Source organism: Chiloscyllium punctatum, chromosome 1, assembly GCF_047496795.1.
Source record: "Chiloscyllium punctatum isolate Juve2018m chromosome 1, sChiPun1.3, whole genome shotgun sequence".
NCBI lineage: Eukaryota > Metazoa > Chordata > Chondrichthyes > Orectolobiformes > Hemiscylliidae > Chiloscyllium > Chiloscyllium punctatum.
In genome coordinates this window covers 151,133,175-151,158,499 of record NC_092739.1, presented here as the reverse complement: position 1 = coordinate 151,158,499, position 25,325 = coordinate 151,133,175, and the positions used below count along the sequence as shown (strand labels likewise).

The 25,325-nt window shown below is 42.8% G+C and overlaps 1 protein-coding gene across 1 annotated transcript in view; it reads left to right on the top strand.

The window, feature by feature from the left end:
• Nucleotides 1–25,325, top strand: part of suclg1 (succinate-CoA ligase GDP/ADP-forming subunit alph) — an 84,587-nt gene that overhangs the window by 19,710 nt on the left and 39,552 nt on the right. The window contains exon 2 of the mRNA XM_072576961.1: nt 21,301–21,407. Within this exon, the coding sequence (XP_072433062.1) occupies nt 21,301–21,407 (107 nt within the window). The remainder of the gene's footprint in view (nt 1–21,300; nt 21,408–25,325) is intronic.

The following is a 25,325-nucleotide window of genomic DNA, read 5'->3' as shown; positions in this document are numbered from 1 at the left end:
TAATACTCAAACTCTTGCTGCTGCAACAAAAGGCACCAAACAGCAATTTCCATGTTGGAACTAGACTCAACTGTGTGATGATCTAATAATTCTAAAGCTCCTTTTTGAATACTTTCAATTACTCCTTTTGCTGCCACCATCTGTACAGTCCATGCATTGATCTTATCTCGAAAATGTGTTTGATGCTTTGACAGGGCAAAATTTGAATTTGAAAGGTGAATATATTATGCAAATATGACATATCTACTATCAATTTATCCTTTCACTGAAGTTCTAGTAACAGCACTGGTTGTATCTCTTTTTTTAAAACTTCACTTTTGGTAGTTTGTCTCAACTTTTGTGTTCCCAAAATGAGAGTATCTGCACTAACTAGACATTAAACTAAGAAAGCTGAAAATACAGATACAAATTAGGGCTTTGGAGAGAGAGATGTGTCAAATAAAAACATCAGGTAAATATGTGCACATCATTCAGTGTACCTCAGCAGATAAGAATAAGAGAACATTTTTGTAAGGTTGAAAAGCATGGACATTCTCTTCCTTTTTCACATTTTTAAAAAAACTTGCTATCCATGTACTATGCTTATTCATGTTATCACTAAGATAATTATTTTCCACATCTGTATCATTGCTCATTTCTGTTCCTGTCTGTTGTTCTATGGAAACCCTCATTACCTTTGTTCTCTGGCCATTCATGAGCACTCCCATTTTGTAATCTTGTAAACAGAGGTCATCCAAACTCTCACCATTCATTATGCTCACTGAATTGCAATATCCACCACTTTAAACTATCACCCTCCGCACCCCTGTGCAGCAGTGTCTAGATTCAAGATAGATTGTAGCATTTAACAAAACTCCTTCGACATCTTCCAAACTAAACCCCTGAATTTTACCATCTAGAAGGACAGGATACTTGGCCCAACCACCTCTGCAAGTTCCTTCTTAAGCTGCAGATCCTAACTTGGAACTATATTAAGGTTCATTCACTCTGATAGGTAAAAATATTCAAACTCACTCTTTGACAGCACTATGTATTCCCGCTCACTATGGACATTGGGAGTTCAAGAAAGCAGCTTACCACCACCTTGTCAATGGCCTGTTGTAGATGGCCTGTAATGGCCACATCCTGTGAATGAATGTTGAACCAATGGTTGTCTTGACATCACCTTCTTTAACCTTAAGCTCTGGAATTCACTAAACCTCTCTTTTCTCCTTTAAAACCCCCCTTTATATTTACCTCTGATTGCAATTTGGACATCTTGGTCAAGATAGTGTCCATAATATCTTCTTACATGACTTGGTTTAATGTATTGTGTGTTACAATGCCTCTGAGGCAGCCTGGCATGTTTTTATTGCATTAAAAGTGTTATTTAAATACAAATTGTTGTTCTGTATGTGCCCAAAATATTAATATCTTCCCTTTGCAGGTGCTGTGTACTTCCCCCATTTTCTGCTTTTATTCTTGCACTTCCAATGATTTACTGTTTAATTGGGCTTGTTTCTGAGAAAGTGGCTTCTGTCAGCTCAACAATGAATTCACTTGTTAATGCAATCTCTATAAATTAAAAGAATTGCTGCAGTAATTCCATAGCTGTGCGCATTAAGCTACCTACTGAATACTGTGTCGCGTTGATCTGCCTCACTTTTATTTGACATTTTAATTGGTTTCCCTGCAGTTTAATGTTCATTTCATTGGCAGTACAATGTTAGCAATAACTATGGAACCTTGTGTTCGATGCTTGATATGGCTACAAGCTCAATTGTCGTTTTCCCCCCCCTCCCTCCGCGAAGCAAAACACTCAAATGCAGTATAGTTTTATGTCCTTCAACCTTAATTCTGGGCCCTGGAGGGGGAGAGAACGATTGCCCATGTGCACAGAGAGAGGAATTCTCCTGATGAAGGGTTTTTGCCCGCAACATTGATTTTTCCTGTTCCTCGGATGCTGCCTGAGCACCACTCTAATCAAAGAGAGATGTATCCAGATATTGTCCCTTTTCAGTTAAACATAAGCATAGGGAACAATTGTCCCTTGTGCATTCGTCATGCCAATTCCTCAACCAGTGTCAACTTGGAGTTTTTGAATTTAGAGGCAACTTTCCTGAAATGGTCTTCATTGTCTTGACTGATCAAATTCCATTTGCAATCCAATCAGCACCATTTCCCATGCAGTATAATTGTTCTCTTTGAGCTTTAGTGATGTTGTATCTGTCCTGATGAATGCTGGACAAAAGGTTTTAGCAGCCCTCAAGTTCTGTCCTGTTGGCACAGTTTTGAATTAGCTGTTTCACATAGAAGGGTCTGTGAGTGCAAGTAACATCAGCACATTGCTCAAGATTGTTTCTCATTGTTAAAAAGAAAATAGTTTTAACTTTTCGGGACCGGGTGCAGTGATCCCTCCCAGCTCCTTTTTTGTAAATACATAAGAACAGAAGAACTATGAGCAGGAGTAGGCCGTCAGAGCCTGCTCCGCCACTCAGTAAGATCATGGCTAATCTTTTTGTGGACTTTGTTCCACTTGTCCGCATTTTCAGCATATCCGTTAATTCCTTTATTTTCAAAAAAGTTTAAAAGGGATTATTGATGTAGCGTCCACTATTTCCCCGGGCAAGGAATTCCATAGATTAACAACCCTCTGGGTGAAGAAGTTCCTTCTCAGTTCAGTTCTAAACCTGCTTCCTCTAATCTTGAGGCCATGCCCTCTTGGAGAAAGTGAGGACTGCAGATGCTGGAGATCAGAACTTAAAAACGTGTTGCTGGAAAAGTGCAGCAGGACAGGCAGTATCAAAGGAACAGGAAAATTGACGTTTCGGGCATAAGCCCTTCTTCAGGAATGAGGAGGGTGTGCCAAGCAGGCTAAGATAAAAGGTAGGGAGGAGGGACTTGGGGGAGGGGCGTTGGGAATACGATAGGTGGAAGGAGGTTAAGGTGAGGGTGATAGGCTGGAGAGGGGGTGGGGGCGGAGAGGTCAGGACGGAGATTGCAGGTCAAGAAGGCGGTGCTCAGTCTGAGGGTTGAGACTAAGAAAAGGTGGGGGGAGGGGAAATGAGAAAGCTGGAGAAATCTACATTCATCCAGTGTGGTTGGAGGGTTCCTAGGCGGAAGATGAGGCACTTTCCCTTCAGGCGTCATGTTGCTATGGTCTGGTGATGGAGGCCAAGGACCTGCATGTCCTTGGCGGAGTGGGAGGGGGAGTGTTCAGCCACAGGGCAGTTGTGTTGGTTGGTGTGGGTGTCCCAGAGGTGTTCTCTGAAACGTTCCGCAAGTAGACGGCCTGTCTCCCCAATGTATAGGAGGCCACATCGGGTGCAGCGGATGCAGTAAATGATGTGTGTGGATGTGCAGGTGAATTTGTGATGGATGTGGAAGGATCCCTTGGGGTATTGGAGGGAAGTGAGGGGGGAGGTGTGGGTGCAAGTTTTGCATTTCGTGCGGTTGCAGGGGAAGGTGCCGGGAGTGGAGGTTGGGTTGGTGGGGGATGTTGATCTGACGAGGGAGTCGCGGAGGAAGTGGTCTTTCCAGAACGCTGATAGGGGTGGGGAGGGAAATATATCCTTGGTGGTGGGGTCTGTTTGGAGGTGGTGGAAATGACGAAGGATGATACGATGTATCCGGGAGGTTGGTGGGGTGGTAGGTGAGGACCAGTGGGGTTCTGTCCTGGCAGCGATTGGAGGGGCGGGGTTCAAGGGCAGAGGAGCAGGAAGTGGAGGAGATGCGGTGGAGAGCATCATCAACCACGCCTGAGGGGAAATTGCGGTCTTTGAAGAAGAAGGCCATCTGGGTTGTTCGGTATTGGAATTGGTCCTCCTGGGAGCAGATGTGGTGAAGGTGAAGGAATTGGGAATATGGGATGGCGTTTTTACAGGGGGCAGGGTGGGAGAAGCTGTAATCTAGGTCGCTGTGGGAGTCAGTCGGTTTATAGTAAATGTCTGTGTTGAGTCGGTTGTCCGAGATAGAATTGGAGAGCTTAAAAATGTGTTGCTGGAAAAGCGCAGCAGGTCAGGCAGCATCAAAGGAACAGCAGAATCGATGTTTCGGGCATAAGCTTTTCCTGTGCTTTTCCAGCAACACATTTTTAAGCTCTGATCTCCAGCACCTACAGTCCTCACTTTTTCCCAGAGAAATGGAGACGTCTAGGAAGGGGAGGGAGGAGTCTGAGACGGTCCAGGTAAATTTGAGGTTGGGGTGGAAGGTGTTAGTAAAGTGGATGAACTGTTCACCCTCCTCGTGGGAGCATGAGGCAGCACCGATACAGTCATCGGTGTAGCGGAGGAAAAGGTGGGGGGTGGTACCAGTGTGGCTGCGGAAGATGGACTGTTCCACATATCCTACGAAGAGGCAGGCATAGCTAGGGCCCATGTGGGTGCCCATGGCTACTCCTTTGGTTTGGAGGAAGTGGGAGGATTGGAAAGAGAAGTTGTTCAGAGTGAGGACCAGTTCAGTCAGTCGAAGGAGGGTGTCAGTGGAAGGGTACTGGTTGGTTCGGTGGGAAAGGAAGCAGCAGAAGGCCTTGAGGCCTTCATGACGGGGGATGGAGCTGTATAGGGACTGGATGTCCATGGTGAAGATAAGGCGTTGGGGGCCGGGGAAGCTCAAATCATGGAGGAGGTGGAGGGCGTGGGTGGTGTCCCGAACATAGGTGGGAACTTCTTAGACTAAGGGGGATAAGACCATGTCGAGGTATGCAGAGATGAGTTTGGTGGGGCAGGAGCAGGTTGAGACAATGGGTCAGCCGGGGCAGTCAGGTTTGTGGATTTTGGGCAGGAGGTAGAAACGGGCGGTGCCGGGTTGTGGGACTATCCACCGCCTCCAACCTCATAGTCCCACAACCCCGCACCGCCCGTTTCTACCTCCTGCCCAAAATCCACAAACCTGACTGCCCCCGCTTCTTCCTTTCCCACCGTACCAACCAGTACCCTTCCACTGACGCCCTCCTTCGACTGACTGAACTGGTCCTCATTCTGAACAACTTCTCTTTCCAATCCTCCCACTTCCTCCAAACCAAAGGAGTAGCCATGGGCACCCACATGGGCCCCAGCTATGCCTGCCTCTTCGTCGGATATATGGAACAGTCCATCTTCCGCAGTTACACTGGCAGCACCCCCCACCTTTTCCTCCGCTACTTGGATGACTGTATCGGCGCTACCTTGTGCTCCCATGAGGAGGTTGAACAGTTCATCCATTTTACTAACACCTTCCACCTGGACCGTCTCAGACTCCTCCCTCCCCTTCCTAGACCTCTCCATTTCTATGGGAAAAAGTGAGGACTGTAGGTGCTGGAGATCAGAGCTTAAAAATCTTAAATCAGAGCTTAATAAGCCTGAAGAAGGGCTTATGCCCGAAACATTGATTCTGCTGTTCCTTTGATGCTGCCTGACCTGCTGCGTTTTCCAGCAACACATTTTTAAGCTCTCCAATTCTATCTCAGACGACCGACTCAACGCGGACTTTTACTATAAACCGACTGACTCCCACAGCGACCTAGATTACACCTCCTCCCACCCTGCCCCCAGTAAAAACACCATCCCATATTCCCAATTCCTTCACCTTCACCACATCTGCTCCCAGGAGGACCAATTCCAATACCGAACAACCCAGATGGCCTTCTTCTTCAAAGACCGCAATTTCCCCTCAGGCGTGGTTGATGATGCTCTCCACCACATCTCCTCCACTTCTGCACCTCCGCCCTTGAGCCCTGCCCCTCCAATCGCCGCCAGGGCAGTACCCCACTGGTCCTCACCTACCACCCCACAACCTCCAGATACATCGCATCATCCTTCGTCATTTCTGCCACTTCCAAACAGACCCCACCACCAAGGATATACTTCCCTCCCCACCCCTATCAGCGTTCCGGAAAGACCACTCTCTCCGCGACTCCCTCGTCAAATCCACACCCCCCACCAACCCAACCTCCACTCCCGGCACCTTCCCCTGCAACCACAAGAAATGCAAAACTTGCGCCCACACCTCCCCCCTCACTTCCCCCAAGGTCCCAAGGGATCCTTCCATGTCCTAGTTGTGGAGCGTTTCAGAGAACACCTCTGGGACACCCGGACCAACCAACCGGACCAACCAACCCAACCACCCTGTGGCTCAACACTTCAACTCCCCCTAAAACTCCACCAAGGATTTGCAGGTCCTTGGACTTCTCCATCGCCAGACCATAGCAACATGACAGCTGGAGGAAGAGCGCCTCATCTTCCGCCTAGGAACACTCCAACCATAAGGGATGAACTCAGATTTCTCCAGTTTCCTCGTTTCCCCTCCCCCCACCTTGTTTCAGTCCCAACCCTCAAACTCAGCACTACCTTCCTAACCTGCAATCTTCTTCCTGACCTCTCCGCCCCCACTCCCACTCCAGCCTATCACCCTCACCTTAACCTCCTTCTACCTATCGCATTTCCAACGCCCCCTCCCCCAAGTCCCTCCTCCCTACCTTTTATCTTAGCCTGCTTGGCACACTCTCCTCATTCCTGAAGAAGGGCTTATGCCCGAAATGTCGATTCTCCTGTTCCTTTGATGCTGCCTGACCTGCTGCGCTTTTCCAGCAACACATTTTTTAAGCCATGCCCTCTTGCCCTAGTCTCACCTACCAGTGGAAACATCCTAACTATTTTGATTTTATTGATTCCCTTCATAATTTTATGTTTCTATAAGATTCCCCCCCCATTCTTTTAAATTCCAATGAATATAATCCCAATCTACTCAGCTTCTCCTCATAAACCAACCCCCTCAACTCTGGGATCAACCTAGTGAACCTCCTCTGCACCCCTCCAGCGCAGTACATCCTTTCTCAAGTAAGGAGACCAAAACTGCACACAGTAAGTCCAGGTGTGACCTCACCAGCACCTTGCACAGCTGTAACATTACCTCTCTGCCTTTAAACTCAACCCCTTTAAGAATGAAGGACAAAATTCCATTTATCTTCCCAATTACCTTTTGTACCTGCAGGCAACCTTCTGCGATTCATGCACAATGACACCCAGGTCCCTCTGCAGAACAGCATACTGCAACTTTCTACCATTCAAGTAATAATCTATTTTGCTGTTACCCCTCCCAAAATGTATGACTTCACACTTAATAACATTGTATTCCATATGCCAGACCTTTGCCCATGTACTCAATGTATCAAATTATTGTTTTATTCCAAATTTTTAATAAAGGATTTTCCTTTTTCTGCCTTTAGGCACTGATTCTTTCCAGGACATGTTTTAGGACATGGTTGACAAGTTTAGACGTTATGTATTTATGTAACGCATCAAATGTAACACCACAGTAAGGTGTTGCACCATGAATACTAGGGCGTGCTATTCTCTATACATGGCAGATGGAGTTTAATTTAGATAAATGTGAGTTGCTGCATTTTGGAAAGGTAAATTAGGGCAGGACTTCTACACTTAATGCTAAGGCCCTGGGGAGTGTTACTGAACAAAGAGACCTTGGAATGGGTGTTCATAGTCCCTTGAAAGTGGAGTCATAGGTAGACAGGATAGTGAAGAAGGCTAGGAGAAAGTGAGGATTGCAGATGCTGGAGATCAGAGTCGAGAGTGTGGTGCTGGAAAACCACAGCGAGTAAGGCAGCATCTGAGCAGCAGGAGAATCAACCTTTCGGGCATAAGCCTTTCATCAGGAAACTTATGCCTGAAACATTGATTCTCCTGCTCCTCGGATGCTGCCTGACCTGCTGTGTTTTTCCAGCACCACGCTTTCGACTAGTGAAGAAGGCATTTAGTATGCTTGCCTTGGATGGTCTGTGCATTGAGTATCGGAGCTGAGGGATCATGTTGCGGCTGTATGTAACATTAGTTAGATAACTTTTGGAATACTGAGTGCCATTCTGGTCTCCTTGCTAAAGGAAAAATGTTGTGAAACTTGAAAGGGTTCAGAAAAGATTTGCAAGAATGTTGCCAAAGTTGGAAGGATTGAGCTATAGGGAGAAGTTGAAGAGACTGGGGCTGTTTTCCCTGGAGCGTCGGAAGGTGAGGGGTGACCCGATAGAAGTTTATAAAATCATGAGGGGAGTGAATTGGCAAGATGCGTTCTTTTCCCCGGGGTAGGAGAATCCAAAACTAGAGAGCCTAGTAGATGAAAGTAGAAAGATCTAAAAGAGGCCTAAGGGGCAACTTTTCCACGTAGAGGGTGGTGCATGTATGGAATGATCTGCCAGAGGCAGTGGTGGAGGATGGTACAATTATAACATTTGAAAGGCATCTGGATGTGTACATGAATAGAAAATGTTTAGAGGCATATGGGCCAAATGCTGGCAGATGGGACCAGATTAATTTTGGATATCGTGTTGGCATGGACAAGTTGGACCAAAGCATCTGTTTCTGTGCCATGCATCTCTATAACTCTGTGACACTTGCATGAACCTCCTATATAATCTAACATACTTGCTTCTTCCCCCAAAATCCATTGACTATCTTTTATTTCAAATAATTATCCAATTCCCTTTCATAAATGTTTTGTGACTGTTTTATGTATGTACCTTCTCACTAACAAAACAATCTTTCAGTAACTAATTTCATTGTAATCTTCGTTAATATTGACACATTCTTCAATTTTTTTCTGCTCAATGAAATGAAACTTGAGAAGAACAAGGGGAGATGATGATGGTTGAGTAGCATTAAGGCTGGACTGTTATTCCAGAGACCCAGGTTCAAATCCCACCAAGCCACTCACTATCCTGACTTAGAAATATAGAACATAGAACATAGAAGAATACAGCGCAGTACAGGCCCTTCGGCCCTCGATGTTGCGCCGATCAAAGCCCACCTAACCTACACTAACCCACTATCCTCCATATACCTATCCAATGCCCGCTTAAATACCCATAAAGAGGGAGAGTCCACTACTGCTACTGGCAGGGCATTCCATGAACTTACGACTCGCTGAGTGAAGAACCTACCCCTAACATCAGTCCTATATCTACCCCCCCTTAATTTAAAGCTATGCCCCCTTGTAATAGCTGAAAATATGTTGCCGTTCCTTCACTGTTCCTGGGTCAAAGTCCTGGAATTCCCTTCCTTATGGCATTGTGGGTCAACTCACAGCAAGTGTTGGACTGCGACAGTTCAAGAAGGCAGCTCACTACCACCTTTTCAAGGGCAACTAGAGATGGGTAATAAATGCCGGCTAGTCACTGACGTCCACATCCTAGAAGTGAATTTCAAGAAAAAGTGGAATTTGAATTGAATTTTTAAAAATTCTGGAATGAGGAGTCTAATGAATCTAATGATTCCCGGAAAAGCCCATTTGGCTCATGAAAGTCCTTTCGGGAAGGAAACTGCCCTGCTTACCTGGCCTCCAAACCCAGAGCTCTTAACTACCCTCTAGGTGATCAGAGGTGTGCAATAAATGCTGGCGTGGCCAGTGACAGCCATATCCGGTGAATGAATTTATCCACGTGAACCTGTTCTGTAGCTTTCTTTTGATTCTATTCCCCCTCCTCTAATGAGTTATCCCAAGCTGCACACAGTGCTATTGATTGTAACTGAAGTCTTGCAAGCCTCCTTCATTACTCTAGTATTCCGTAGGTTACATGGATGCAAAACTTCTGTTTGTCGTTTGCCCAATTAGTGACCTGTACTGTTCCGGGACATTTCCCATCTTGATTTTAATTACATGTGCACTTCGCTGGAGCAGTCACAAGTCAATTATAGTGTCTCAGCTGGTGCCTTGCGCAATTCAGGTTAATTCAGCTTTGAGTGGGGATCATGCTTAGCATTTTCCTGGTCTGCTTGGATTAGGTTTGCATGAGGTTGTACATTTACTGAGTCACTGCTGAGCTCTAGTTCACACAGTACAGAAATTTCGATTTGCTGGCCTCTCCAACCAAGAACTATATGTCCTAGTGCTTTAACTAATTATCACTTGGAAATTAATTGTTGATTAACTCATGCATAACCCTCAGCAGACTTGACACTGCATTTACATCAGGCTTAATTTCACAGTTACTCAAGCTGTGTGACATTTATGAAACTGGAATTCACACCTTCTCTAGTTGTTGTCCACGAAAACATATGACCTTCAGAACAAGGAGCAGGACGAGGCAATTCAGCCACGTGACCCTGCACCGCCATTCAATTTGATCATAGCTGATCTCATCTCCACTTTCCTGACCACTCTTCATAACCCTTTAACCTGTTACTAATTGAACATCTGTTTACCTCCTCCTTAAATTTATTCAGTGTTCTGGCATCCACTGCAATCTGGAATAGTGAATTCCACGATTCTACGAAATGTTTTTGTTTGTAAGGCCTCCTTTTCATTTAGAAAGTCACTTAACATTACAGGCTGCATAATATTATTGGTAATAGAATGTACAGCACAGAAACATGACATCCAGCTTGACCATCCTGGTCTGATCCTTCTCACCAGAAGTCTCCTCCCTTTTCATTTTACTTTCAGCATACCTTTCCAGACCTTTTTCCCTCCTATACTTATCCAGTATCCTTGGTAAACATCTAAGCTATTTATTCAACACTTGCTGTGCTAATAAGTTTCTCTTTGAGTAGATTTCTCCTTACTTCGAGAACATAGAACAATACAGTGCAGAACAGGTCCTTCAGCCCTTGATGTTGTGCCGACCTCTGAACTAATCTAAACCCATCCCCCTACACTATCCCATCATCATTCATATGCTTATCCAAGGATTGTTTAAATTCCCCTAATGTGGCTGAGTTAACTACATTGACAGGCAGGGCATTCCATGCCCTTATCACTCTTTGAGTAAGGAATCTGCCTCTGACATCTGTCTTAAATCTACCACCCCTCAATATGCAGCTATGCCCCCTCGTACAAGCTGACATTATTATCCTAGGAAAAAGACTCTCACTGTTCATCCTATCTAATCCTCTGATAATCTTTTATGTCTTTATTAAATCCCCTCTTAGCCACCTTCTCTCCAATGAGAACAGAGCCAAGTCTCTCAGCCTTACCTCATAAGACCTTCTCTCCAGACTAAGCAACATCCTGGTAAATCTACTCTGCACCTTTTCCAATGCTTCCACGTCCTTCCTGTAATGGGGTGACCAGAACTGTACACAATATTCTATGTGTGGCCGCACTACCATTTTGTATCGTTGCAGCATGACATCACGGCTCTGGAGCTCAATCCCTCTACCAATTGAACCTAAAACACCGTATGCCTTCTGAACAGCCCTATCAACCTGAGTGGCAACTCTCAGGAATCTATTTTACTTGGGCACCAAGATTCCTCTGCACATCTACACTACCAAGAATCTTTCCATTGACCCAGTATTCTGCCTTCCTGTTATTCTTCCCAAAGTGAATCGCCTCACATTTAGCTGCATTTAACTCCATTTGCCACCTCTCAGCCCAATTCTGCAGTTTATGCAAGTTCCCCTGCGACCTGCAACATTCTTCCACACTGTCCACTACCCCACCGACTTTAATGTCTTTCCAAATTACTAACACATCCACCTATGCCTGCGTCCAAGAGATTAAAAATAAAGACAAACAGCAGTGGTCCCAGATTCTAGTGGCACACCACTAGTAACCAGACTCCAGGCTGAATATTTTCCATCAACTACCACTCGTTGTCTTCTTTCAGAAAGCAGGTTCTAATCCAAACTGCTAAACCACCCTCATGCCTCTGCATTTTCTCAACAGCCTACCATGTGGAACCTTATCAAAGGCTTTACTGAAGTCCATGTACACCACGTCAACTGCCCTACCCTCATCTACATAGAACATAGAACATAGAAAAATACAGCGCAGTACAGGCCCTTTGGCCCTCGATGTTGCGCCGATCCAAGCCCACCTAACCTACACTAGCCCACTATCCTCCATATGCCTATTCAATGCCTGTTTAAATGCCCATAAAGAGGGAGAGTCCACCACTGCTACTGGCAGGGCATTCCATGAACTCATGACTCGCTGAGTAAAGAATCTACCCCTAACATCTGTCCTATACCTACCACCCCTTAATTTAAAGCTATGCCCCCTCGTAATAGCTGACTCCATATGTGGAAAAAGTTCTCATGGTCAACCCTATCTAAACCCCTAATCATCTTGTACACCTCTATCAAGTCACCCCTAAACCTTCTTTTCTCCAATGAAAACAGCCCCAAGTGCCTCAGCCTTTCCTCATACAATCTTCCTCCCATACCAGGCAACATCCTGGTAAACCTCCTCTGTAGTGTAGATGTGCAGAGGAATCTTGGTGCCCATGTAAAATAGATTCCTGAGAGTTGCCACTCAGGTTGATAGGGCTGTTCAGAAGACATACGGTGTGTTAGGTTCAATTGGTAGAGGGATTGAGCTCCAGATCCGTGATGTCATGCTGCAACGATACAAAATGGTAGTGCGGCTGCACTTGGAATATTGTGTACAGTTCTGGTCACCACATCCTTCCTATAGTATGGCGACCAAAACTGCACACAATACTCCAGATGCGGCCGCTCCAGAGTCTTATACAACTGCAACATGCTAGATCACCTTCTCAAAAAACTCATTGAGGTTTGTGAGACACGACCTGCCCTTGACGAAACCATGTTGACTGACTATCTGCAATCAACTTGCTTCTTGCTGGATAATTATAAATCCTATCTTTTATAATCCTTTCTAAAACTTTTCCTACAACAGACATAAGGCTCTATAATTATCTGGGTCATGTCTACTGACCTTCTTGAACAAGGGCACAACATTTGCAATCCTCCAGTCCTCTGGTACTAAACCTGTAGACAATGATGACTCAAAGATCAAGGCCAAAAGCTCCGATATCTCCTCTCTAGCTTCCCAGAGTATCCTCAGATAAGTCCTATCCTGCCCAGGGAAGGGGAATTTACAGGAGTGGTATTCCCATGTACTTGCTGTCCTTGTTGTTCTAGATGGAAGTGATCATGAGGTTGGAAGGTGCTGTCGAAGGATCTTCAGTGAATTTCTGTGGTGCATCTTGTAGATAGAACACACATCGTAGTAATCTAATCCGGATTACTAATCCAGAGATCCAGGCGAATACTCTGGGGACGTGGATTTGAATTCCATCATGGCAAATGATGAAATTTGAATTCAATAAAACCTGGAATTAAAAATTAGTGTAACAAGGCATAACCATTAAACCATTGTTGATTGTCCTAAACAATCATTTGGTTCTCTCATGTCTTTTAGGGAAAGAAAAATCTGCCATCCTCACCTGGTCTGACTTGTAGCATTTAAATTGGCTATTAACTACCCTCTGAAATGGCCCAGCAAGCCATTCAGTGTTACTGCAGTGGTTGAAGACAGCAGCAAGTAGGGATGAACGATCAAAGCAGGCCCCCTCATTGATGTTCATATTCCATGAATGAATTTAAAATCAAATCCTACTTGGACGAAATAAAAAACATTTTCTCTCTGTTTAAATTACGTGTTGGCACTCATTGAAAGATGTGGAGTCATTGTGCTGAGTGGTGGGCTCAGATAATGAGCAGCATTTGGAAGCTTGTCATTGAGCCACACAGGGGACCCAATGTAGGAATAGCTTAGAACAGTTGAGAGTAGATTACAGAGAAACTAGCTGCTGGAGCTTCTTATGAAATAATTTATTTAGACTTTTATAGCTTTTGTTAAAGTTCTGCATGCCAAACTTTCAATTCAGAAGGATGCCATGGCAACCTATGATCAAACTTAACAATGGGTAAAAGTGACTTAAAGATAGATTTAAAGAAGTGCAAAACATGAACAAACCTGTATGCTGAACCTAATAACAGTGGGCTTGTCAGTTAATAATTTGCAAAGGGTTTCCTGCAGCTGAGAAGACAGGTGGAATCTAATTTTGACAAATGCAAAATACATTTGATTAGGAACAATGTACATAACTTCTATAAGTAAGCAGGAGATTGGGTAGGGCTATTCAGGTGAGATCTTAGGAAAGAAAGGGTTGATGAACATTAGGCATCCAGACAAAATAACAAAACTGATTGAACACAGGTTTGTTGAGATATTTTTGTCCATCGATCAGACGTTATCTGGGATGCTGTGATCACATTTGGTTCCTGCTGAAGGAAGAATGTGCAGAGAAAAGCAACAGAAAGGACTCCAAGATGATGAACTCTGAGGAAGGCCTGTCGAGACTGTGTGCACAGCCGAAGAAGAGGTCATTCAGGATTAATGCTATTGTGTCAAGGCAGTAGAACCAAAATTTTAACATTTAAACAAAGTTAATTTTAAGAAAACTTTTCTTTTACTCAGAAAATAATATGTTTAGTGTAATGCATCATAGGCTGACTGATGGAGATTAATGATTACCTGGTAAAGTTGTAAACAGACTTAATTATCAAAGATTATTATCAAAGTTAATTATCAAAGATTAAATTTCAATGTGATGGTTTTTCAACTTTGACTACTTTTTGATTTGTTGTTTTTGAAAGCATTAATGTTGTTGATTGTAAATCACCACATTATAAATGACTAATTCTTCTCAGGGGTTGGAAGGAGGCATGAAAAATAGCCTTGATTTGAAACTTTTGATCATTATTTACAATCTTTCATTTCTTTGCCTCCTTATTTCTGCTATCTCTTTCAGATTTACAACCCCCAGTGATCTTTGCTCAGCTCTAATTCTGGCTGCTTGTGCATCACTCCAGTGTTGGCAATATGCCCTCAACCATCACACCCTGAACCCCTCTACCTCTTTCTTTTAAAGCACTCCTTGAAACCTCTTTGAACAAGCTTTTAGCAAGTTCTCCTAATATCTCCTTACTCAGTGTGCATCATTTAACCATAAGAAACAGGAGCAGTACTACATTCTATGACTTCTTCCGTCTACTCCTTCATACAATAAGATCACCTCTGAACTCAGTGAACTTTACTTTTCTTGCCTGATAACCATAGTGCTCCAAAATCTTTAATCTTTTTCTTGCATATCATAAACAAATAATTATCCACAGGTGAGTTGCAAAGGTCCCCAAATGAAAAATAAAAAGTTTTGTCCTCAACCTCAGTGGCCTATCTCTGATCCTGAGACTTACTCCGAATTTTAAATTCTCCAGCCGGGCAACTGCCAGCAAGCGTCTAGTTTGTCACATTTTGTTTGACATTTCTGTGAAGTATTTTCAAATGTTTTCTGACCTGTTTTGGTGCTATATAAATGAAAATTGTTTGTTTAAAAGCTAGCAAGTGCTTTCTGTCCCTAAGTGTGTTTAAACACACTTTGTATGCTGTCAACATTTTTCATGCAAGTTCTGTGAAGATATAAGTATCGAAGCAGAACCAGTTTGGGTGACCTAAAACAATTCTGCACCCTTTGCATCCTGAATGTTACTTCGGTTGAAGTGTTCCTCTTGTGGTGGTAGAGGAGATGTGTATGTTTCCCCATGGCGGATTTTTAAAAAAATTAACTTCTACATTGCAAAATAAAACTTCACAGCTAATTTCAATGGTGTGTTAATATTTAAGTTTCTTTCAGAATTCTGCCTTCTCAAAATGGGTAATGTAATGTAGTGAAGAGGAGAAAGTGAGGACTGCAGATGCTGGAGATGACAGTCGAGAGTGTGGTGCTGGGAAAGCACAGCAGGTCAGGCAGCATCTGAGGAGCAGGAGAATCAATGTTTCAGGAAGCCTGATGAAGGGTTTCATCACCGGTGTTTTATACAATTCCAGCACAACCTCCCTACTCTTGTATTCTATGCCTCAGCTTTCTTCTGAACTACTTGCCTTGCTAGCTTCAGGGAGCTGTGGATATGCGCATCAATGACCTTCTCATCTATTCTAACTTCCAGGATAACTGTAATTCACAGTATGATCATTTGTTTTTTTTTTGGTTCTCCCCAAGCACATTGCCTCACACTTGTCCAGGTTGTTATTTTTTTCGTTCCTGAAATGTGGGTGTCACCAGAAAGAGATGCAAACAGTTCACAGTGAGATATTGGCAGGTTAAGTAAGTTGGCAAAAAGTTGGAAAATGGAATGTAGTATGGGGAAAAAGCGAAGTTGTTCATTTTGTTAGGAGAACAAAAGAACAGTATTATCAAAATGGAGAAAAACTGCAAAATGAACTTGAGGGCACTTGTCCCTGAAACACAGAAAGCTAGCACACCGGTATTGCAGCCATCAGGATGTCATTGAATGTTAGCCCTTATTTTGAGGGGATTGGAGTATTACAGTAAGGAAGTCCAACTGTAACTGTACAAGGTGCTGGTGAGACCACATCTGGAGTACTGTGAGCAGTTTTGGTCCCCTTATTTAAAGAAAGATGTTTCCTTGGATGCAGTTCAGAGACGGTTTACTAAGATGAGCCTTAGTATGGTATTATCTCATGAAGAAAGGCTAACCAGATTGGGACTCTATTCACTGGAGTTTAGATAAAGGTGAAACCATCTCAATGAAGCACATAGGATTCTTAAGGGGCTTGACAGGATAAATGTTGAGTAGGTATTTCCCCACATTGGGGAGTCCAAATCAGAAAGCATTGTCTCATTATAAAAGGGTGCCAGTTTAAGACTGAGATGGGGAGGAATTTCTTCTCTCAGATGGTTGATAATCTTTGAAACTCCTTACCATGGAGAGCTGATCAGTAGGGTAATCAAGGATTATCGGAAAATGGTGGGAAAGTGGGTGTGAGAAATGTCTGATCTGCCACAATCCTATTGAATAGAGGAGCAGCCTCAAGGGGGTCAAAAGGCCTGATTTTGTTCCTATTTCTTATGGCTATGTGGATGGGGAAGAATTTAATGCGTGCCCCTAGTTGCCCTTAAGAATGTGGTGAGCTATTGCCTTGAAACACTGCAGTCTGTTTGCTGTAGGTATGTCCATAATGCCATTGGGGAGGGAATTCCAGGATGCTGATTCAAAACAGTGAAGGAACGGCAATATATTTTCAGGTTAGGTTGGAGGGTAGCTTCCAGCTGGAAATATTCACGTGTATTTGCTGCCTTTGTCCTTCGAGGTGGAAGTGGTCATGGATTTGGAAGATCGTGTCATAGGATCTTTGAATTTCTGCAATATATCACACTGTTGCTACTGAGCAATGATGGAGGAATAATTGAATTTTTTAGTCTTGGTGCCAATCAAGCAAGCTTCTTTAACCTGGAATGGTGTCAAGCTTCTTGAGTCTTGTTGAAGCTGCATCCATCCAGGCAAGTGGGGAGTACTCCATCGCAACAGTGATGCGTGTCTTGTATGCTGGTGAACAGGTTTTGGGGAAGTGAGTTACTTGTGTTGGTTAGATTCAATCTTATTGAAGATGGTCATTGGTGGGCATTTGTGTGATGCGAATGTTACTTGCCACTTTTCAGCCAAAGCTTGGATATTATCCAGGTCTTGTTGCATTTGGACATTGACTGGTTTAACGTCCAAGGAGTCATGAATGGTGCAATCGTCAGTGAACAGCCCCACTTCTGGCTTTGATGGAGGGATGGTAATTCATGAAGCAGCTGCAGATAGTTGGGCTGAGGACACTCCCCTGAGGAGCTTCTGCAGAGATGTCCTGGAACTGAGATGACTGACCTCCAGCAACCATGACCATCTTCCAATGGAGTGAATTGAATTGTCTGAATATTGACATTTGTGATGTTAGGGACCTCTGGAGGAAGCTGAGGTGGATCATCCACTCGGCACTTCTGGCTGAATATTGCTGCAAATACTTAAACCCTTTTGCACCTGAAATGCTGGGCACCCCTATCAATGAGGATGGGAATATTTGTGGAACCTCCTCTTCCAGTGAGTTGTTTAATGTTTATCACCATTCACAACCGGATGTGGTAGGACTGCAGAGCTTTGATCTGATCCATTGGTTGTGGGATTGCTTAGCTCTGTCATTTTTCTCCTTGTGCTGTTTGGCATGCAAGTAGTCCTGTTGGTAGCTTGACACTCCTGTTTAATTATGGCTGATGTTGCTCCTCCTGGGGTCTTCATTAAACATTGGGTTGATCCCCTGATTTGATGATGATGGTAGGTTGGGGGGATATACCAGGTTATGAGGTTGCAGATTGTGTTGATGTATGATTCTGCTGCTGCTAATGGCCTGTGGCACCTCCTTGTGTTGTGTTGGATCTATTTGAAGTCTGACACATTTATTATGGTGATAGTGCCAGGCAGTTATGATGGAAGATTGTTTCATTTCAAAAGTGTGACTTTGTCTCCGCAAGGGCCATGCAGTGGTCACTCTTTTATTTGGCTGCAGAGCAGACTCGATGGGTCAAATGGCCTAATTCTGCTCCTGATAGCATGGTCTTCATGATACTGTCATGGATAGATCCATCCACTGCAGGCAGATTGATGAGGATGAGGTCAAGTATGATATTCTCTTATTAATTCCTTAGCTGCTAGACTGGTAGATAGCAATGACCTTTAGGATCTGACCAGCTCAATCAGCAGTATTGCTTTTGCTGAACCACTCTGGGTGGTGGACATTGTACTTTGGGTGGGGGAAATTCATTGTCTCCTTGCCACTCTTGGTGCTTCCTTCATGTGATCCATATCAGCTGAGAGAGGACTGTACATGGTAATTAGGAGGTTTCTTTTCCTGTGTTTGACCTGATGCTTCATGATGTCCGAAATCAATGTTGAGGACTCCCAGGGCAACTCCCATAGGACTATGTCTGGCTGTTACTTGACTGGCATGTGATACAGCTCTCCCAATTTTGCAGTAGCCCTCAGATGTTAGTAAGGAGGATGTTGTCAGATTGACAGGAATGTCTTTGCCCGTTGTTTTAGGTGCCCAGATCGATGTTAGGTGGTTCATCCACTTTTCGTTCCTTTTTGTTTGAGACTTTCTAGGTTGAATCCCATTTGCTACTGCTCTGTCCACTAACCAGTCTGTTGATATCTTTCTATAGTTTATTGTTATCTTACTCACTGTTTATCATTCTACTAAATTTCATGTCATCTGAAAGCTTCTTGATCATATCCTCTGCATTTAAGTCCAAATGTTGCTAATGACCATGTAGACCACATAAAATGCATTGTCCTCATCAACAGCCATGGTTATCTCCTCAAAACAATTTGATCAAATGTGTTAAACACGACCTTTCAGTACAAATCCATGCTGCCTAATTTGACACTAACTGCTTTGTTTCTATTAATCAGAGGACAGAGATGAGGAGAAACTACTTCACACAGAGAGTGGTGGCTGTGTGGAATGCTCTGCCCCAGAGGGCAGTGGAGGCCCAGTCTCTGGATTCTTTTAAGAAAGAATTGGATAGAGCTCTTAAAGATAGTGGAGTCAAGGGGTATGGAGATAAGGCTGGAACAGGATACTAATTAGGAATGATCAGCCATGATCATATTGTATGGCGGTGCAGGCTCGAAGGGCAGAATGGCCTACTCCTGCATCTATTGTCTATTGTCTATTGTCTAATCATTTATTGTAAGTTTGAGTTTTTATTTTTGGTTATGGGTTTTCTGTGTTGCTGAAATTAATTAACTTGTAAGTAATTCTGTAGCCATAGTGATTTAAAAAAAATTATTTTAACATCTGTGGTTAGGGTGTATGGGGTTTTGTGCACCACAAATTAGTTTATAATATATTGTTTTATGACCCAGCCTCAAGAATAGACACCTTTGGAACTTGTTTTTTTTCAACTTAAGGGAGGCTTAAAGGAATACGTTTCCTTTTTTGTTTTACTTTGAGTTTGGAGCAAACCTTTGAAATCTGTGGTAGACCATAGCTGTGTAGGTCAGTGCTCCTGTGAAGAGAAGGATAAATAGTGAACAAGGTTACCTCCGAGTAAGATGTTCAAGTTAGTCTTGGACCAGAATTGTTGGGATAAAATCCTGCAGAAGTTACTTACAGCTGAGTTAATATAAGATCAGGTGTATAATAGCACCAGGCGAAGGCACCATCTTAACATTGAAGTCATAAGTGATGTAAACCCACTCTGGAACGAATGCTGTACAAATCACACTTTTACCTAATGTACCTGGAGTGTTTTTTGTGGGCTATTTTGAAAGTAAGATCTTTTCCATTTATGGAGTGGTGTTTTGGGGTGAATGTGATTTATACTTTTAATATGTGCTTAAAAATCTTTGAATTTGTGTTACAAGCAAATGGTTTGGTTTATTTTGTTTTATCTTTCTTACCTCTATAGACCCTCCTCTTCCCCTGTTACTCTCTTACACTTAGAATATTTAAAACAAAGCCCTTTCAGTTTTCCTTTATTCTACCTGCCAATGCTTGTAAGGTACTCTCTCAGCTTTCCTAATTTCCTTTTTTAAGTTTCTGTATGTTTTTTAGACCCTCTGGGGATTCTGCCATACTGAGCACTTGGTATCTGCCATAGTTTCTATTTTGTTTCTTAACCCTAAACCTTCTGTCCCATGACATCCAGGATACTCCATTCTTGATCCCAGCTTTTATCTGTCTGGAAATGTATTTCCCTGTCCATTTGATGTGTCCTCCTTGAATGCGTCCTGCTGCCCTAACCCATTTTTATCTGCAAGTAGTTGCTGTCTGTCCACTTGGGTCAAATCTTAGGCTAAATTTATTAAGCTAAGATGCATTTATTCCTGGCCCATCCTTATCTTTTTCCATGAATATCCTAGATATAACTGAATTGTGGTCACTATGTCCAAAATGCTTCTCCACTAATCCACCTTCTACCAGACTGAGCTCATTTCCAAGTATTAGGTCTAAAGCTGTCCCTCCCTTGTTGGGGTCTATTCATCTATGTAAAAACTTAAAAAAATAGTAAATTTCTGGATGCAATTTAAGAATTTTGTTCCTTCCATCACCATTTATGTTTGGATAGTTAAAATCTGCTACCATTATTGCCTTATTTTAAGTGGAAAGTTTGGGCAGGTTCAGCAGAAATGAGGAGAATCGGTCTCTCTCAGGATCATTTAGTCCTGGAAATTCTCTGCCCCAGAGAGCAACAGAGGCTGACCTTGAATATATTTGAGGTTGGGTTAGAGCGATTTAATCAGCAGGGGAGTTAAGAGTGATGGAAGGGCGGACAAGAACATCAGGATCAGGGTGGGAAGCATTCAAGGTGGAATTAGTGAGGGAAAATATGTTTCTACAAAGCTGAGGCCATAATTGGATCATTTGTGATCTTCTCAATCCTTCCTGGCGATTCATTGGGTCATATGGTCTACTGCTCCTCATTCTTGTGGATTGGACTGATTTTGATCTCCCGATGGTGATCTTGGTGGGACTTGCAAAATCAGAGAGGGATTTCCTAAAATTATTTTATGTAATTGGCCTGTTTTTAAAATCTAGTTGAGCGCCAAAGCATCACTACTGTGCTTGTCTGTAATTGTCTGTGTGTGAATTAGACCTTTGGTATCCTGAGTCAGTACTGCATGTTATATACCTCAGCACAATAGTGGACGTGTGTTGCTAACATTGGCCTTTTGTTAGTTGCAGCAAAGCGGAGTGGAGTGAGACACTGCTACAGCGGCTCAAGGCAAAACCTCTACATAGACAAAACAACAAAGGTCATTTGCCAGGGTTTTACTGGGAAGCAGGTGCGTCTTGTTTGCATTCCATCTGTCTAACATTCATATTTAACCTGCTGGTATTTATTTCTCATATTTATTTTTGATACTTGGCATCTTTTGACCATCAGCCGTGAGTGTTGATGTTTTGACAATAGAGAGCTGCTTTTGGTGCTGTGCATTTCAATTCTTTTTGATATAAAGTCTAACTTGTCTTCAGAAAACTCCATGCAAAAAGAACTTTTAATGATGATGTCTCTTCTGCCTTCAGGATTTCCAAAGCACTTTTCCACCATTTGAGTTTTCACTCAAATCCGAAGTTCCTGGAAAAGCTCAGCAGGTCTGATAGCATCTGAAAAAATAAATCAAAGTTAATGTTTTGAGGTCTGACGACCCTTCCTCAGAACTAATGGTAGCTAGGATCCTAGCTACCATCAGTTCTAAGGAAGGGTGACCGGACCCGAAATGTTAACTTGGATTGTTCTTCGCAGGTGCTGCTAGACACTTGCTGAGTTTTCCAGCAGCTTCTGTTTTTGTTTCTGATTTATAGCATCCACAGTTCTTATCAATTTTTACTTTGCATTTATATAGTGCCTTTCATGACATCAGGATGTTCCAAAGCAATTTGGAACCCAAACATAGTCGCCATTATAATGTAGGAAAGATTAGCTTCTACCAACTATAGTGTGGTCATGACCCAGATAATCTGTTTCATTGATGTTCAGAACAGGATGAAGGTGGATGAGGACATCAAAGAAATCATGTCTGCTTTTCTTCAAAATCATGCCATGGGATCTTTTGCGTCTACTAGAGAGAGAGAGAGAGAGAGAGCGAGCAAATGTGCCCCTAGTTTAAAGTCTCGTTGGAAAGATGCTATTATTGCTCTAGATTGTAAATCTAGATAATTTATGTTAAGATCCTGGACTAAGACCTGAATTCACTGACTCTGGCAAGAATGCAGTCAAGAAGGCCACAGCTACAGCTGACTGTTGTAATGTCAGAAACTTTGATTTGCACAAGGCAGGGTTCCACAAATATCCATAAGAAAAAGACTAAGCAATCTGTTCTTGAGATGTTGTTTGAGGGTTAAATATTGGTGAAGACCCTGGAGAGAACTTCCATACTCTTCAGCAACTAGTGCCATGTAATGCTTTATGCCCACCTGAAAGGTCAGATTGCTTCCAGATTAACAATTCGTCTGAATGATGATAATTATATTGGCAATTTTTGTCGGTACTTGTCATAGAGATTTCAAAGAGGAGCTTTAAGTTCTGTGTCTAGCAGTTTCTAACAGATTCTACTGGACATTGTGCCGCCCTCATATAATTCTTATACATTCCATGTTACAATAATTATATGGAATATTGATGTCATTGTTAGCTATATTCCCCCCCAAATCTACACATCCAATCCTGTAAATACATGATCAATGACGGATATCTCTATGTACAGTCCTAGCCTCTCCCATGATCTCATGACGTTTACCAGACACTTCCATTACCTGTCTCATCTTACAATGCAACTCATTCAATCATGTTCCAATGCTGACAGGTATGTACTCCTTCCCAGACATTTGCCAGCTATGTCATGTTAATTGTTAATAGACTAGACACTTGCTCATCACCTAAGGGCTTTTTGCATTTTGTTAGACAATTTATATACTTATTACAAGAGATACAAAACTTTATATTCTGCCAATATAAAGTTACATAATTACACTTAATATTATAATTCTTTGACAAAGCTGACAAGTTGGGCAGCAGCTGCACTCTCTTTCTCTAAAAGTTAAAAATCACACAACACCAGGTTATAGTCCAACAGGTTTAATTGGGAGCACACTAGCTTTAGGAGCACTGCTCCTTCATCAGGTGGTAGTAGAGGACACAATTGTAAGGCACAGAATTTATAGCAAAGGTTTACAGTGTGATGTAACTGAAATTATATATTGAAAAATAGCTTCGTTGTCTGTTGAGTCTTTTATCTGTTCGAATACCATGGTAGTTTCACTTCCTTCATGTGTAAATTCACAAAACGTTTTTTTTTAAAAGTTGCATTCTCAGGTTAACTGTAACAATTGGTGTTAGCTGGACAATATGTTGAAGGTGTTAGCCCCCTGTGATCTCTGTCTGTGCCATGATGTGTAGATTGATTCTAATCTAAAAAACGAGATACCAGTTTTACATTAATTCATGCAGTTTTTGAATAAAGTACAATGTAACTCTGCAAGTACAAATTCACCCCACAAATGTACATGTGTGCATGTGGGTCTGTGTGTGTGTGTGTGTGTGTGTGTGTGTGTGTGTGTGTGTGTGTCTGTCTGTCTGTCTGTCTGTGTTGGGGCGTGTGAGAGAGAGTGTATATGTGTGTGTATGTGAGTGTACAGTGTCTTAAGTCTCTGAGGAGATGCGTGTGGGAGTGTGTGTGTGTCTGGGGTGGAGGGTTGTGAGTGTCTGTGAGAGAGAGTGTGTATGTGTGCGTGAGTATAGAGTGGTCTAAGTGTGTGTGTGTGTGTGGTGCAATGGTGGTCACCTGTAGTGTGACATGAAACCAAGGTCCCGGTTGAGGATGTGGAACTTACCTATCAGCCTCTGCTCTGCCACTTTTCGTTGCTGCCTGTCCCGAAGTCCGCCTTGGAGGATAGTCACGCGAAGGTCTGAGGTCAAATGATATGGACTGCTTAAGTGTTCCCCAACTGGGAGGGAACCCTCCTGTCTGTTGATTGTCTTGTGGTGCCCATTCATCCATTGCTGTAGCCTTTACTCCATTTCCCCAATGTACCATGCCTCAGGGCATCCTTGCCTTCAACGTATAAGGTAGACAACATTGGCTGAGTCACATGAGTACCTGCCATGTACATGGTGGGAGGTGTCCCCACATCCCTTTCTCTCTCTCTCTCTCTCTCTCTCTCTCCCCCTCTCTCTCCCCTTGAGAGATCAAACAAATAGTCTCTTTGTCTTGCAGCTTCAACTTCTGTTATTTGCATTCTGTAACTTGATTTTAAAAAGAAGTTTGATACTTGGATGAACCTGACTGTCTCTATTTTAAATATTTTTCATACTATTTCTTCTTACTTAATAAGACAGCATCTATTTGAATTCCATTGATAAGGGGGACATTCAGTCACTTTCACAGCTTTATCAAATTGTTTAAAGAAACTTATTTGGATTCTCAAGGTACAACAGGACATGACCTCTCCCTCACCCATATCTTATCATTGATCTCTGTCATTCTCCCGTTGATCTTTGGCTACAAGGATCTACTCAAATTGTCTACATTTGTACTTAGGCTGTTTGCTAAACCGTGATGCTGCATTTGTTTATCTTCTGGATGTCACACTGACCATGTTTCACAACCTCCTTACACCATCTACCATGCTAACTGTCTGTTGGTGCTCTCTTCAAGGTTATCTGTTTACACCATGTATCGCTTACCTTTTGTGCGAATTAAGTGGGCCTCTCTTTGCTGTCTAAGGTTGACTGCTCATAGGAATTCAGCTAAATCTCTTCAAGTTAATTTGTAGGTTGCATTTTAATTCACAATTACGTGAACAGTTCAGAATAGTGTGGGATCAGACTTTTCTTTCTATATTTTACTAAATAACAAACTTGGGACTGTGGTTATTGCCAGTTGTTTCTTATCTAAGTTTTTTTAGTAAGGAATATAAGGGAATGATCAGCCATGATCATATTGAATGGCGGTGCAGGCTCGAAGGGCTGAATGGCCTACTCCTCCATCTATTGTCTATTGTCTATTGAATACTTATGTGCTTCGAGCTGGCAGTCTACAGAAATATAATTAAATTCCTGTCTTTTCTCACCAGGACCCTATTATGATTCCCATGGGATCTTTCTTTATCTTATCCGGTGACTCTCACAAGCCTGGCTGTGAGAGTCTGCTGTGTGCAGCTGCCAATCCCTTCTTGGCCATGTTGTGTTAGCTACAAAACTC